Genomic DNA, 16997 nt, shown 5'->3' on the forward strand with positions numbered 1-16997 from the left:
CACGCACGTAGCTGTCAGTAGGAAATGCAGTTTGTCCGTGTAGGATGCACCCTTACCGCAATGCCTGGATAAATCATCACACCAAATTCCTTTGGTTCAGTATAAAAGGTGTAACCAGGAGGCTTACTTTAATTTGGTTGTTTTGGATATATTGAGCTCTCATGTCTAGACATTCAGCCAACTAGCTAGGCTAACAGAAACAGAACACTAACAACGCTAATGCTAATTGTTACATTAGGCTAAAATTAGCTAACTTAGCTAGCTAGCTTGCTGATTGCAGGACGTTTGCTGTTTCACTAGCTCACGCCTTTGAGTGGTTTCTAGCCTGGTCTCTCTCTTTCGTGTTATCAAACGGAGGAGGTTGTCGAACCGGAGCTGTGGCGGGGGGACGTGCCTACATGAACCCCCTGGCTGTCCAGGCGGACGGATCACAGTGACACGTCGGTTGTAGGTGAGTTACATTGCGGAGATGAAGTTATAGTGGACTGGGGCACTCGGCAGGACAGGCCGTGGACGCTGCTCCACCGGGGCCTTGGCAGGCAGTGATGGTGTGTTAACTATTAGCTATTAGTATTCCGTTGCCCCTGAATCGGGAAGTTGAGTCGCTTCGGCTTCTAGAGAACATGACAACAAAGAGTAATGCTATTCATTGCTAAAGTGACATATAACTAATAGCTGTGTGAAAGAACCACTACAGACATGATCCTTTTTATCAGCTAAAATGGCTCACAGTGGTTGTCTGGGTGCTTTGTTGATAATGTTATATGTCAACGTTTGTGCCAGAGTGCATCTGTAGATGAATTGTTACCACAGCTTTGTCAGCTACATAACGTTCACTCAGACTTTCCCGTCGCTGTTGTATAACGGTGGTAAATGGGAATAATTCAATGATTTTGAGCATTTTATTTTTTATTATCGTCTTTGCTATGGCCTTTTGTATAATATACATTCCAAGTATCCGGAATTACGTAAACATTTTGTGAGCCAATTGTACTTTTGTAGCGTAAGACACATTGCATTTTATGGCATCAGTTGTTGTCTGAACTTATAATTTTTGCATAAATATATAAAAATGTTCTCAGAGGACTAATTAAGTATTATTCAGTTCAGTTCAAACAGTATATAATGATATTGCATCATATTTGAAAGAGTGAGTTTGTTGTGTATGTTATTAAACTGTGTCCAGGAATTTTGTAGAAAATAATAGTAATACTTAATATAATATATAAAGTGACCTGAGGTCTCTTTATTATGTCCATTTACCTCATATTATGTATGAATAAATTGCTCTGTAAGGTCACCAGGAGTGCAGGATTGCAGAATAGATTTGTATGTTTACCCACTGCCTCATAGTATTCATGATCTGAAAGATGATGAAGACTGTTGCTCACCTTTATTTTTTTTTTCTTTATTTGCAAAGGAGAGATCAGAGTGGAACAATGGCTGAACTCTCCACCTTATCTCCATCATCACCTGCATTGAGTGATCCTCATGCAGCTCCATCTTTATCAGCTCTCCCTTCTAATAATCCTGCTTCAGAGTCCGTCAAGGAGATAGCCATACCCAAGTCTTCCCTTTACAATGACAAAGCTTTGACTGGAAGTACTCCCACAACACTCTCAGGGAGTTCACTCTCAACTCCACATCTTCCCTTAAGTCCCACAAAACACACTCCTGAGACCTCCCTCCCATCAGTGGTACATGAAGCTGTTCCACAAAGAGAGGAATTGGCAGGGAATGATACAGGAACTGGAGCTCATGTTAATAGGCAGGAGAGTAGGAAACCAGGTGTTACGGAGCTCTTGAATACTGAAACTTCTGAACTTGCAAGTGAGCCATCACCTCCAAGAACAGCGCTACAGGCTTCATCTTCTCCCGATCAAAATCCTGGTCCAAATCTATACCCTGACGTGCATGTCAACTATAACCCAAACTCCATCATGGATGATGGTCAGCTAACAGTGAGTCAGTCTCAGATGAGTGCTGACTCCAATTCCACACCTGCTCCCTCAGCATCATCAACAACAGATGAGGATAAGCCTCAGCCACTCCAGGAAGCACTAAAACCTCAAAGTGAGCCTCTGCCTCCCCCTCTTTCTCCAAAGCACGACACTTCCAGTGAAGTCAAGGGAGAACTGTTTGCTACCCCAACCAGAGTTGGACCCCCTAGCCCAACTGTCCCACTGATCCATGAGCCACCCTTCCCGCTACCCAGTCCACGGCCAGCCCCTGACAACCTCAGCTACTTAGAATCAGCCAGTCTGATGTCGGGAACATTGGAGTCCTTGTCTGGATTGGGAGAGGATGGGAGCTCTGTGGGCTCAGACTCTGAGATCAATGGCTTGACTGTGAGACGTACTGATAAATATGGTTTCCTGGGTGGGAATCAGTACAGTGAAACAGGGTAAGTCACTGGACCTTAACTAATCATTTACACTCCCTGTTATTGTGCAAAATGCTCATCATAATTGCTCAGTTTTATTATCCTAGAAGCTAGATTTAAGATATTTTTAAGCACTGATGAAGCATGGCTTTGTGAGGAAGGTAAAAAAAAAAAGAGAGCGAGAGATTTTAATTTGTAACATTTTCTCCAGACAGATCTGTTAGTTATATGATACACTATGGTTTTCAAAGATGAATGACCATCTAGCTCATCTGTGTTCCTTTCAGTCATTTTCTTCATCTGACCCTAAGAGACCATTCTTTTTTTCAGCCTCAGCTTCTTTTTCCTGTATTCCTTTTCTTTTCTGCTGCACTTAACATATCTGTCTGTCCTTTATCTCCCCTTGGCCTGACTCAGATCATGCTGAGAGTGCTTTTGTGACTCAGATTTTACTGACTATGTGTCTCTTTGGTGTCATCCTCCCAAACCCACTGACTTTTTCCCCTCCCTCTTTTGGTCAGATTTCCTTCTATGAATCCAACAGCCTAATTGCACTTCCGCTGATAAATAATTAAGATTCTATTGATTTACTATCAGCAGTGACTGTGCACTCTGGACTGTTTAGTAACTGAGTAATTTAGCGTAATATTGTTCAAATAACCGAAAGAAAGTGTAGTAAATAGAATATCTGATATCTAAGCGTAGTATTTAAAGGGTGGGGAACAACTTCCGAGTTATGTCAGTGATGGAGTAATTATTCATTACTCACTATTTTGCAGCGAAAAGGAAGTCCGAGTTGAAGTTGCCAGGCAGAGGGAGTTGAAATGGCTTGATATGTTCTGCCACTGGGATAAGTGGATCAAACATAGTTTCCAGAAGGTATGAATGACAGCCTTTAAGTAGGATTTCTGTGGGACTAAAAATGAGAACTACAAGTTATTTGCATTGTTTGAATGTGTTCTAAATGGACTTGATTTGTTGTATTTGACATAGGTGAAGCTGCGCTGTAGGAAGGGGATTCCGTCTTCTCTGAGGGCCAAAGCCTGGCAGCTGCTGTCCAACAGCCAAGACCTTCTAAATGCCAACCCAGGGAAATTTGAGGTAACACTTTTAAAACAAAACAAATAAGCTGTTGTAGTTGTTAAACAGTGAGGATAGTGAATGACCCATAATACTTGGATTTAGTAACGGGCTTGAAGTTGGGAACTGCATATGAAATCTACAACTGAGAAAAGTAATTTCAGCGCCAGGGGTGCTAAAGGGGCGCAGGCGCAGACAAAGTGAGCTCTAAGCTTCTTATCGGGACCAGTAATCCTGCTTGTCAGGGACTTGCCTCTTTGTCCAAGCTGGAGGGTCTGGTCTTGTGTGGGACCCAACAGTTTACTTACTTTTCTTCCTTTGATATGAGGAAGAGTTTGTCTTCTACTTTATACAATTTGCAGTTCATTATTTGGACGTTAAAGTTAGTTTCATAGATGGATAGCAGCTTTGATGGGCAATTTATGGAATCAAAATTAATTACACAGATTGCTGAAAGTAAATATTTTTAACTATGTTTTCTGTCACAGGAACTGGAGAGAGAGCAGGGCGAGGCTAAATGGCTGGACATTATAGAGAAGGATCTCCACCGGCAGTTCCCCTTTCATGAGATGTTTGCTGCTCGTGGTGGCCATGGGTAAAATTACCCACAGTGTTTTGCACCACAGTGAATGTTCATTATTAATGGAAACCTACTTGTCCAAGGGACATCAACAGCCACTCAAATATATTTATAGCCAGCTCACATATTTTTATTGTAATTTTTTTTTTTTATCAGAAAAGTCTAATCATGTCAACATTTGTAGAACTGCATGCAGGGCTTTGACACAGGAAGCATTACCGGTTGAAAATACTGCATCTGCACTCTGAATATAGAGTACAGGTGCAGTTAGGGATTGATTAGTTATCAGTTAGAGATGCACGGATATTGATACCAGTATCTGGTATTGATCCGATACCATGTGGGCGTACTCATACTTGGTATTCATAAAATTGTCCTGATACTATAGAATCCAATACCATTGTGAAAAAACTAAGGCTGTCAAAATTAACATATAAATACAAAGAGATTAATCTGTGGAATTAACTTTTTTTTTTTTTTTTTTTTTTTTAAACAAATAAACAAATTAATTACTTGTACCATGATAAAAATCTGAGTGTAGCATTATCTTTGTGAGAGAAGTTTGTTTTGGGTATGCAGGTGCTTTATCATAGTGGTGAACCAAATCAAACAAAAACACTATCCTTCTCATTTTTAAAGTTTCTGATAGTTTTCAAACCCTATATTTAGAATTTTTGTCATCGATGTCCAGAATCAAAGTTATTATGGATGCTATTTTAAAAATCCGTATTTGGCATTATCCAGCAAGAGAAGCTGATTTTGGGCAGGTGCTTTGTTACAAATATGAACATAATTCACAAAAAAACACTTCATCCTCCTTGTTTATAAAGATTCTCAAGACTTAAATTTAGCAGATGGCCGCAGGATGACAGATTTGATATATCACACATTTAACCTCTCAGTCTTTGCATCTGGCCTTCTGGCCCACACTCCTTACCAGTGAACTGTCATGGGATTTATTAGTACTCACGTTGGTACTCGATATCGGCAAATACTGAAATATAAGTACTTGTTTATTTTGAAAAGATGTACAATCAGTGGATCTTTACTATTAGAAAATTGTAGGTAATCATTGCAAAGTTTTCATTCTGAAACTCAAAACTGTATACTACTAACTACAGAATAGTAGCAGATCTAGCACTATCATACATTTATACTAGAAAAGCATTTTGAAAAAGAGGAAATCAGCTAATTGTATGATCATATAACTATATTGTAGACAATTACATCATCTGGATTACTTTGAGAACATGGGGTTTTACATCAAAGTTTCATTTGCTGGTCATCTAGTAATTTTCATGCTTGTTCCTGCAGACAACAGGATTTGTACCGAATCCTTAAGGCCTATACCGTCTACCGGCCTGATGAGGGCTACTGTCAGGCCCAGGCTCCAGTGGCTGCAGTGCTACTCATGCACATGCCTGCTGAGGTGAGAGGTTCCCATGAAATAATGTAGAACATAAAATGGTGATATTTCTACAGGAAATACTGAAATGTCTGATTTTTAGAAAGTTTCATAAAGACTTGGGCAGAAGTGAGAAAGTTTAAAAAAAGAGTTATTTTTCTTTTTTTTTTTTTAAATTCAGATTCCTTTTGGGAAAAAAATGTAGAAAATGAGATAAAAATTTATTTAGAGGACTATTCACAGTTGTTACTTGGGTATAGCTTTGGCTGGTGACCACACAGATCTGCAGTCTGACCCTCTGAAACCTAAGCTCTCGCAGTTCCATAAATATATTGGTGTATTCTGTATGCTGGTGTGAATTTTAAAGATTTGTGCTGTAATGGTCATTTCTTGGTGCCCTGGCCTGGTACAAATGTGTCTTTATATTGAAGGACAGGAAGGCTGTGTGTGCAGTAACCTTTCCTTAATTCTTCTGAACTCAACAAGCAAATTAACATTTTACATTTGCAAATTGACTTTAAGAGCACATGAGCTCTGTTGATCAAACTATCTTCTGTTGTCTTGGCTGGATTATGAGCTATTTTGTGATCAGATCACAAAATATTTCATCCCAAAAAGCCAAATATAAAAAAATATAAATGCAGGTGTTACAGCATGTACAGATATTTGTTCAACCTTAAATAATGTGAACTGTTGTTGTTTTTCAGCAAGCTTTTTGGTGCCTCGTCCAGATATGTGAGAAGTATCTTCCTGGCTACTACAGTGCCGGACTGGTGAGTGTACGGACACGCTGTCTGTCCTCATCCTGTCAGCTTCTGTTTCATGTTAATGTGTCATTTATTTCTTTTAGGAAGCAATTCAGCTCGATGGCGAGATCTTCTTCTCTCTGTTGCGGCGTACATGTCCAATGGCATATCGTCATCTTAAGAAATTCAAGATTGATCCAATTCTCTACATGACTGAGTGGTTCATGTGCATCTTCTCACGTACATTACCGTGGTCCTGTGTCCTGCGAGTATGGGACATGTTCTTCTGTGAAGGTATAACTCAATCTGTATGGTTCGCTCTGACTGGTGATAAATGATCTAAATATAAGTTTTCTTATAAAATAATCCTGTTAACTGCATGATAACAGCATAACCTCTCAGATTTATTTTATTTTTCTCTTGTGTGTTGATGGAAACTTTTTTGGTTGTAGGGGTAAAGATAGTATTTCGTGTGGGCTTGGTGTTACTGAAACAGATGCTTGGCTCTGTTGATAAACTGCGAGAACTGCAGGGCATGTACGAGACCATGGAGCGTCTTAGAAACATCTCACCCGACACTATCCGAGAGGACATACTGGTACAGGAGGTGAGTTTCTCTGTCTCAGATTGAGCTTGCAAACTGTACTTGGTTCTCTTTTTACTCAGAAACACGAGTTATGAGTCACTTTGTCATGTTGTGCCCAGTCTAATACTCTTCACTTCCTCTGTCTTTGCCCTTGACTGACATGTTGATGTTCAGGTCATTACACTCCCAGTGACCGAGGCTCTCATCGAAAGGGAGTGCAGCGTCCAGGTGAAGAAATGGAGGGAGTCAAGAGGGGAGCTGACACACCAGCCAATGCGTCGACTCCATGGTACAAGAGCCATCTATGAGTACAAACGTCGCGCTACCGCCATCAGTTCTGGTGGTAGCTTCTCATTCCTTGGAAGCCCAGTCCCACCGCCAGGACCCCTTAGGGCCTCCTCCAGCCTTCTCTCTCTCCCTGGCTTCCGCAAGTCTAAGGCTCCATTCCACACTCAAGCTAAGATGGGCTCCTTTTCAGGTCCATCAGGAGTTGAGGCCCTGCCACCTCGCTCTCCACCTGTAGGATCATTAAGCCCAAGCCGAGGCCCCATTCATAAACCACCAATGCCTCCAGGAGCTGGCCAGAGAGCTCCAGCTCCCCATGTTCAAAGTCCCTTAGTCATGGGTGAAACTGGCTCATCCCGTGGGCCAGTTCAAGCTTCAGAGGGCACATCAGCACAGAGCAAGCCTGATGCTTCAGCCCCGGTGCAAAGCACACCTGCTCCTAACACTTTGTCCCCGTCTCCTAAGATTGTCTCAGAGCAAATTACTCCAACTATCCCCTCTCCTACTGCAAACAATGCCCCTCTACAGCCATGTTTAGATGCACAAAAAGAGGCAGCACCATCGGCTAATGCTACAACTGGAGAGGAAGAAGGAAAGAAGAAGAGGAGAAGTAAAGAGGAAAAGAAGAAGGAAAAGGAAGATGAGAAGAAAAAACTAAAGGAAAAGAAGGAAAAGGAAAAGGCTGAAAAGGAGAGGCTGAAGAAGGAGAAAGAGAGGCTAGAAAAAGAGAAAAAGAAAGGGGGGAAGAAAAAAGATAAAGGGGGAGGAGAGGGGGAGGACAAAAACGGAGCTGCAGCAGGGAAAGATTCGGCCTAGTTTTCACCCTGTCATTCCAGGATAATGAAAAGGGAGCTAAACAAAAAAAGAGGTCAGATGAACAAAAGACCTACAGAAAACAAGCAATTAATTAAAAAAATGGGATGGCTTCCTGTGTAACACATCATGACTTAATGTAGTTCAAGGACGATGATGGAGAAGAGCCTCATGGTTTTAATAGCACCTCGAGGGTCATTTGCCCTTTCACTTAATGCTTTCTTTTGACTGAGTTTTATTGATGTGGGACAAATATACTTTTTCAACTGGAGCACCGGCTGTGAATCTGAAAATTTCCTCCTGAGATTTACAGTCATTATCCGTTTTAGTTTTTTAAGTTTTTATCATTTTTAACAGACTGATGGCAGTTGAAAGAGAAACATCTGCGCAAGGGATTGTTAAAACGAACACCTTCAGAAATAGTGCCACAGCTTATATAAATTAAAGTTATGATGTATCGGATCAAGTCAACACTCCATATGTCCCGTCATGTCTCATGTGGACAAGTTATCTGGGGGTGGGAAAAAAAAAAAGAAAAAAATCCCCTTTGAAATCATCTCAAATGCAGGCACTGAAGATGGAACTGCTAGTTATGTTGAGGATGTATTTATTGTCTTGTCAAATGTGTGTGTTTGTGTGTGTGTGCCTTAGTAGTAACGTGAAATGTGTTGATGTTCTACGTGTGGTCTCCCTATGCCTGCTTTTTTTTTTCTTTTCATTTTCTCCTCAAGACAAACCACCACTGAATCCTTTGTTTTTTTCCAAACAAATAATTTTTTCTGTGTAATTAGAATCCATCTGATCTGTAACACAGGTCAAGACAAAAAGACAAAGTACAACCAGACACAGCATGCAGTGGTGGACATTCATTTGCTTGTTTTGTTTAGTTTTTTCTTAATCAAACTAACTAAAGGGGAGCATGTATAGTTTTTTTTTTTATACTTTAGTAGTTTTAACTTAAGTTTAAACTTACTATGTCTGGCAGTGAATTTTGCAAAACGTAGGGGCAAAATTGTCAAACTGCTTGTGTGAAAACGTACAAGCGCATCCATGCAAACGCCATGCAGACCAAACAACCTATAAGATTAGTGTTAATTTGACATACTTAAAAAAATGGTGTATGCATTTTTATTTAGCCAAATTATAGAATGGGTAAGACATTTGTTCATTAACCCGTTTGGAATGTGATTTCAAGTGTTTAAAAAGAATGAAGGATGTGTTTTGCACTTGTGATTTAGTCACAAAACGCCACTGAAGTTGACATAGAAACTGAGTAGTTTTGAAATCTCTGCCTTGAGGACCTATAGGAAGCCACATGACTGGAGGTGCAAGGTGTGCCAATGTAGCGTTAACCTCTGATCCTTGACTTGCGGGTAATGGTGTATTTATGTACAAAGTGGTTAATTTAATCTAATATAGTATATTATTAATTATTTTCATTCTGACTATTTTTCTATATGAGCAAGCGATGCCTGGTGGACTGGAAAGATGGCAGACTACACAGTGTAGCTGCAGGGGGATCTATTTTAACTTTTTTTTGCACGTCAAGTCCTCTGCTTTTACACAACAAACTTGATGCACGTCTTTACTATTATTTGAGTTTACTGTCATTATTGGTTTGTTCAACTAAGTTCACAAGTCTCCAGTATAAAGAAGTGCAGTATTAAATGGACTTGAGTGAAAAATGGGCCTCCAATAGAACAAACGTTGAGACTAATTATACAGAATCTGTGGGAGTTTGTACTTTATAATATACTAAGTGGTGATACATGAGCTTTGAACTGCTCTGAAATGGAAAATCTTCATTATGTTTATATCACCAAGTTGTGTTGTAATATTCATAATGACTCCTGAACTAACACCCTATCTATTTACACTCAGTGTTCTGTACTGTAACTTATTTACGAAAACATTAAATGGCACTGAACCCATCAGTATGCAATGAATAGTGTCAGGTAGTTAGTTTAAAACCATTTGCTGGCAAAAAAAAAACAAAAAAAAACATTCATACTCTGTAACCGTACTGTTTCATAGTTAATAATTAGCAAAATTTCAACATAATTGTAGCCAGCTTGTCCTCTGTTTATTGTTTTTCCACTTATTCTGGGTCTTTACAGGGATGTCATTCAGATATGTAAAAGTCACATATAATCCCTTTGCTATTTTGACATCACTATGGACACAGATTAGTGTTAAAATGGTTAACCCCAACACATCTATGCAAACCCTCCTCCATCATGACTGTTGGTGTGTGTGGTGACAGTAGCACTGATCTAATCAGAGCAGTGGCATAGAAAAATTAATTATGTGCTTCATTAGGTGTTTTTTTCACTTTCAGAACAAAGGACTATGACATTTAATGAGCAATACCTCCTCACGTCCCATGTCTTGATGATAGTGTCAATTCTTTTTAAGACAGCTGGAGATGTGATGAACGGATGAATCTGACACTAGCTGCAGATTCAGTACTTGGCTCAGAAATATTGAGGACAAATTAAGAACATCCACTTCTCTCCTGTTGTCCGTTGTGTGTTTCTTTGTTCATGCTTGATTGGGAATGACTTTGATGATGCAAACACTTCAAAAAAGTGTCCTAGCTGTTTTTTTTTTTCTCACCATGCTGTTGTTTCTTTTGTCTTTAAGTTTACATGTCACTCTTTCTCTCTGGCGAAAGTGAAATAAAATCATAGCTAAATTAATTCATTCCTTCAGATTGACAATTGTTGTATTTATAATTAATGAAAATGACATTTGTGATGAGTAATAAACTATAATATATTAAATTAGGTGTGGTTTTTTTGCCTTCCTAGATGTCGAGGATGATTTCTTTGCATATGACTGCTCTGGTTAATAAATGACAGCCATGATAAAGAATTCAGTCTTGGGATTTTGTCTGCTTGTGTCACTTGGTCATGTGGTTTTTGTTTTATTTAGCACCATACTTGCTGTTTATAGCTCTTAGGCACCAATGTGCACATACTCATAGATATAAATAAGTCCCACTAGATGTCACTAGATGAGTGTACTTTCAGGATTTCACTGTTGGCTTCCTTACCCTGCCCCACAGAGCCACTGAGCAGACACACTATTGTACAAAAGGCTGGTGATTTTATTCACATTTTGTCCCTTTTATTCATGACAGAGGAAAGGCAAGGAAAAGTTAAGTGTCTGGATTTGAGACAGCTTATGGAAAATAGATGATTTGCTTGAGACAAGAAGGAGTGGGGGGAAAGAAATCGAAGACTTGAATGTTATCTTTCGCCCCTTTCTCTCCTCTCCTTCAGTCTCTTTTCACATTTCAAAGAAAGAAAGCTGTCATCACTTTAAGGATGCAACTTATCTTTTTTCCTGTATCTGAGGATACTTTCCCACATCTCACTGCTTCTACCCAAGAGGACATCTTCAGAATTTGGAATGAGGTCCTCGTGTTTGGTGAGCCTCCTTCAAATAAACCTGTTTCCCTTGCAGATACTGAGGGAAGCAGCGGGACATGTTTTGATTCACATAAACGCCCCAGAGGCTGAAGTGACAGGGTAGACAAAGGTGAAGAGGGAAAGTGAGGTTGTTTGAGGAAAGCTTGATGTTGAAAATGATGTTACAGGATAATTTTATTGAAAATCATCCCTATTCCCCACAAGCAAACATAGACATCCCATGGGCATCAACCATCTCACGTGTCCGACAAGTCTTTGGTTTGAACATGAATGGCTGAGTACATGAGTTTTACACAGAAGGTGAGCAAGGAAGAGGAGGAGAAAAAATATATTGAGGGAAGCAGAAAGCAAAGGGATAGCTGTCTTTCTTTTCTTTCTTTTCTGGCTTTCTCTTTACTCCTCCTTCTCCTCTCCGTGTGTGATGACGTAGCAGATGTTTTTGTAGTCTACATTGCCAGCCACATCTGGGGGGAAGGCGGTCCACATGTTCTTAATCTGAGAGAGAAAAACACACTTATAAACTAGTAAAATCAACAACAGTTTATGAAAGAAAGACACCACATTATCGAAATATGAACTGGCTTGTCAAATGCCCTCCTTGAAAAACAAACTTAAATATCACAACAAATGACTTCATTTGACTAAAATTTGTTGTTTGCCTATGTGTTTGATGTGGTCTTTTAAGTGTTTTGACACTGATGTCACAAAAACTAACTTGATGTCTTAATGAAAAACATACAGGCATCGACAGACATTTTTCACAAACAATGGATAGGTGACCAATCTCAAAAACTGGGTTAAATGGATATTCCTGGATAAATCCATGTTTTATCTCAAACAACTAGGAAAGATTTACTTGTTTCTATGACGTTAAGATCACTGTGTATAGTGTGTAACAAGACGAGTAACGGGTAGCTGACTTTACCTCTTCTGGGGTGAACCTGTCACACTGGGTGGTCAGGAGCTCTTGGAGGCTGAAATAAGTAAAGTGAAAGATTGGGAGAGTTAAGAATCTGTTCACATTAGCTGAGCATGAATGGTGGACAGAAATATCCTTTAAAAAAGTCCTCACAATTCCTTCTTGATGGATCCAGTACCCTCAGGGTCCAGGACTTTGAAGGCAGAGAGAATAACATCCTCGGGGTCAGCACCTGACAAGGAAGAGAGGAGGAGGTGGGTTATGCATACCAAAGTACTAATCATGAAGTGTTGTACATAGTTACTTGCCACCACTGAACACACTTCATCAAATCAAACTCTATTCTTATATAAATGATGCAAAAGACTATTTATAAGGGAAAAATGCAATGCATACCCTTCAGCTTCTCTCCAAACATGGTGAGGAAGACGGTGAAGTTGATGGGGCCGCTAGCCTCCTTGATCATAGCCTCCAGCTCCTCATTCTTCACGTTCAGTTGGCCTAAACAGTGCAGAAATGCATATCAGATTAAGAGGCCATAAAATGTAATTAAACATGATTTTCTGGCATAGCTCCATCAGGACTCACCCATTGAGGCCAGCACATCTCTCAGATCATCTTTGCTGATGATTCCATCTCTGTTCTGGTCAATGATTGTGAAGGCCTGGAAAGAAGAGGCTGGATTATTACTGGAAGGAAACACAAATTCAGCCTGTGCAGAGGGACAGTTTTAGAGACTGCTCTGTCAACAGTTTGTCCATGTAAGTAGCAGCTGGGAAGTATCTTTGTCACAGTCATGTACAAATGTTGTTAGTGGATATTGTGGAAGAAATGAGCTGCACCCTGGAAGTCAGACTTGGTCTTGAGCAGAGCAGGGGGAGCTGGCAAGGTTACCTAATGTGTAGTTTTTTTCTTACAAGTTAATTTGGGAATGTATCGTCAGCGAACAGCTGTCTGATCTACTCCTTATGGTAATGAAACTTAAGATAACCTCTTGGACTTGAACCTGAACTTATTCAATGACCTTTCATCCCACTCTCTCACCTTACCTTCTTATTTCCTGCCCTCTATCTCTCACATACACCCCCACAAGCTTCCCTTGAGCTGACAGCTACAAATACATCCATCTGACTCATATCTTTCCATCTGTGCAACGTGTTAAGATCATCCTAATCATCATTTTCTACTTTCTTAAGTGGCACTCAAGAAGCCTGTATCACTTGTCACAAGAGGAATGCTTACTCTGATTGGGATGCATATCCCTTGACAACACGCTGTAAATCTGGACACCATCGCTATCCTGTCTCTTCACAGCACACTTGTGTAAAATATCATCTCCTTGACCTTAATCGACCCTACACATGGCAGCCACACTGTACTTTTACACTTCTCCTCCTTAAATCAAATATCCAAAACATGAAAAGAACTCCATGTGGATTAAAAAGCAGTGGTCCAGTTGTTTTGCTTTTGAGCTCTCAGCCATCTGAAAGAACCTTGAAGAGATGTCTAAATGACAGCTGAGCAGGAGGTCAAAGGTGAGCAAAATATGGAGAGCTTCAGATGGCGTCAAAATTTCAGCGCTCCTCTTAACGACATTCTCATACTTATTAAATTGTCAGAGGAGAAGAGGAGGTATGCAAAAAAGCAACTGCTGTGAAAACAGATCCAAGAGCTGCTAAAGCAGATTTAGACCATTCAAAACAGTCTCACCTAACTTTTAATAATGGTTTCCCAGGACTGATTCTGACATGAATAATGCCCATGAAGTAGAAAAAGAGGCCTCGTGCTGAAATGGTGTGTCATTACATTTGAAACAACCTCACCTCTTTGTACTCCTGAATCTGGCTCTGCTCAAACATGGAGAACACATTGGAGGAGCCGCCGTCTCCTGCTGCTGCCCTCCTCTTGGCCTTCTTTGGTGACTGGAGGACAAACACATCAAAATCTTGAAATAAATTTGGGATGCTAATGACAGTTGTGCTTATTGCTATTTCCTATTAGCTGATATTTTCCTTCATATATATATATATATATACCTAAAATCAGAATTTTCCTAAAAAAAACTCTTTAATTTGAACTTTAAAATAAAACTTTACAGAAATGATCAATTTTGCACTTTCTCAAGTTCAAGTGCATCCTTGATAGATTTATGCTCTAACTACAAATATAAAATTCTTTTTTTTTTAAATAAATATTTGAAAATTTATATATTTTTTTCTCTACACTTTAGGTCTGCTCAACTATGGCTTTGGCTTGGCATTTCTTAATAAATCCAGAATTTGCAAACAATAACTGACCAAAAAGCAAACTAACAACTAAAAAAAAATCATCAGCACAAAATGCAGTTATCCACAAAAATATCCATCCATCTACTGGAATTTCTACTTCAAGCTGTGTTTGACAAAAAGAAAAGTAAATCCAAAAGGATGGTTTGATTCCCCCTGTCGATATTTCCATCAGCAGAGTGCAGAGATGGAGGTCACCTGGTACTCACCATCTTGAGACGTTAAGAGTGGAGGTTTGGTTGATCAAGGAAGACAAGACAGTGTGAACCCGCGTTATACGTATATATCCAGGGGCTTATATACTCCGTAGGCCGGTCTATCTTTAGCCGCAGCTTCAAGTTTGGATGGGGATTAAAAAGAGAGAGGGTGTGAGAGAGGATGGTCAACTATGAAGTGATGGCAAAAGTGAAGGAGACAGAATGGCGGGACAGCATATCACCTTACAGGAGATCAAAAATAGACCCAGGAGTCTTGGAATTAAGTAAACCTGATAGCTGAGGGACCATGCCGCAGGTTTGCAGTCCCACGTGGACTAATAAGGACATTCAGGGCATAGATGCTTAGTTGGACCACTGGACACTATCCCTCCACCCTCCTGTCCACCATCATCTGCTTATAGAAAGGAGCTGTGACCAGTCTCTCACTTTATTTTTGGTTTGTGTCCATTGCGATGTTATATTTTATACCGACAGCAACTGATGCAGCTCTTACCCTGTATGTGCTCAGCTCTGCACATACAGATGCAATTATATACATATATATATATAGAGAGAGAGAGAGCGAGAGAGAGAGAGAGAGAGAGAGAGAGAGAGAGAGAGAGAGAGAGAGAGAGAGAGAGAGAGAGAGAGAGAGATGTTTTCTGATAAAATTGATGACAGGGGCTGCTTAGGAGGACCATATAAATACTACAGCTCAGATATGGTTCTTAACTAAAATTAAACTAAAGATCTCTTAACACAAAGAGAAAGCAGTGTGTGAGAAGCAACATTTTTGTCTGGTCTGTGCAGAAATGCCTCAAATGCATGCAGCTTTAAATAACAGAATCATTAATGTATCTTTAAATAGCATACAGTATATTTGGATATGGATGTTAATAGACTTATTGATCTTCTAGCAAGTATAACTTTGGTTTTTCTTTGTGCATTAATGCAAAAATATCTGGGATTGATTTAAAATGGCTTTTATCTACTTATCTACTTCATGAGCTTACCTTTAAAACACATATTCTGATCCTCATGAAAATGATGTCATACAAAATGACCAAACTGATGACTGGACTGTTTAAAACATAAGAAATCAAAACAAAAAGGATACGAGAGGCTCATAAATAAATTTCTGTTTAGGTTGTCAGGCTTGTTTAAATGATAATAAGCCTGATGAGTGAAAGCACTAATAAAATTTGGCTGTGGTCCTACTTTCTCATCATTGCAAAGGTGTATTTGGTGTGTCTCATGCTGTCTAGCCTTCATGCCCCCTTATATCCCCTAAATATAAGGGGGATTACTTGGCAGGCTGATAGCAGCAGACATTCTCAGGAGAACATAAAAGGAACAGCTGAGAGCGACCAAAATAGCTGAATAAACTTGATGGTCTGCCAACATGCCAGCCGCAAGGGGCAAAATGCCTTCCTTCGTATGTTTTTTTTTTATTTATTTTTGGGGGGGGGGGCATCCATATTTATCTCAGAGATAATCTGTTTTTATTTTATTAGCAAATTTGTTAATCTAGTTCATTAGATGAATTTATTTTTGCACTTTGATTGTGAGTGTTTCTGATTCCACTAATCTCTTCTCCCGGGCAGTCGATGTTGAGTCACGTCTCTGTTCTTTACTGGTTTCCACTCCAAACGTAGCTCAGTGTTTGTGTGGGACATCCAGAGCCACACACTTCCTGTTCTCTCCTTGTTCCTGCTGAACTTCGACCACTGGTTCACTCAATGACCTCCCTTATTATTGCAAAAATGTCATTTATCACACCAAATATTCAGGCTTTCTTTCATAGATGATCTGCTTCATTTAACACTTTAAAACACACCAGACATGTGGCTGGTCCCACTTTATTATTCAGTACTTTGAAATCAGGATTTATCTTTTATATCTAAGCCTAGGAGCTGAGACTATATTTAAGGACTGATGTCGTAATGTTTCAGTTTTACCACCAGCATGTTAGTCTTCAAATGAAAGAGCAGTCAAAGTTAAAAATGAGCTTGCACAATTTTGCACCAAAATTTATGAATAGAAGCTTTTCACGGATTTTATGAAGAACTGCGCTAACTGACTATGCTTTATTAGTCTTTATGGATTTTATGGATATATGTCATAAATGGAAACTTCTGTCCACAGCATGTAATACATGGCATGTGTCCAAAGAAGTGTTAAAGATTAAACAGCAACATGAAAAATTGAAGGATTATCCCTTTAGATTAATTAACCACAGATTTTTTTTTTGTAATTTTACTATCATATTTCCATTTTGCATTAT

The 16997-nt window shown here is 39.5% G+C and overlaps 2 protein-coding genes across 4 annotated transcripts; one reads left to right on the plus strand and one right to left on the minus strand.

Moving 5' to 3' along the window:
- Positions 1-10661, plus strand: LOC121653294 (TBC1 domain family member 10A-like). 3 transcript variants are annotated; one of them, XM_042006689.1, is made up of 11 exons: positions 1-108; positions 361-451; positions 1421-2404; positions 3163-3262; positions 3377-3484; positions 3952-4058; positions 5358-5472; positions 6156-6221; positions 6299-6488; positions 6647-6801; positions 6955-10661. In XM_042006689.1, the coding sequence occupies exons 3-11, from the start codon at positions 1440-1442 to the stop codon at positions 7879-7881; spliced, it is 2733 nt and encodes a 910-aa protein (XP_041862623.1). In that variant the 5' UTR covers positions 1-108; positions 361-451; positions 1421-1439; the 3' UTR covers positions 7882-10661. The 3 variants fall into 3 exon arrangements, with proteins under 3 accessions (XP_041862623.1, XP_041862606.1, XP_041862615.1); XM_042006681.1 differs by having other exon boundaries at positions 3-108; positions 325-451; XM_042006672.1 differs by having other exon boundaries at positions 2-451.
- Positions 10662-11468: 807 nt separating this feature from the next.
- mylpfa (myosin light chain, phosphorylatable, fast skeletal muscle a) lies at positions 11469-14880 on the minus strand. The gene is made up of 7 exons (XM_042006700.1): positions 14726-14880; positions 14055-14153; positions 12820-12895; positions 12628-12732; positions 12385-12463; positions 12238-12286; positions 11469-11807 (listed from the first exon to the last, which is right to left on the minus strand). Exons 1-7 carry the CDS (start codon positions 14726-14728, stop codon positions 11706-11708), a joined length of 513 nt encoding a protein of 170 aa, XP_041862634.1. The 5' UTR covers positions 14729-14880; the 3' UTR covers positions 11469-11705.
- Between the last annotated feature and the right edge of the window lie 2117 nt (positions 14881-16997).

The sequence above is a fragment of the Melanotaenia boesemani genome, chromosome 2 (assembly GCF_017639745.1).
Source record: "Melanotaenia boesemani isolate fMelBoe1 chromosome 2, fMelBoe1.pri, whole genome shotgun sequence".
In the NCBI taxonomy this organism is placed as follows: domain Eukaryota; kingdom Metazoa; phylum Chordata; class Actinopteri; order Atheriniformes; family Melanotaeniidae; genus Melanotaenia; species Melanotaenia boesemani.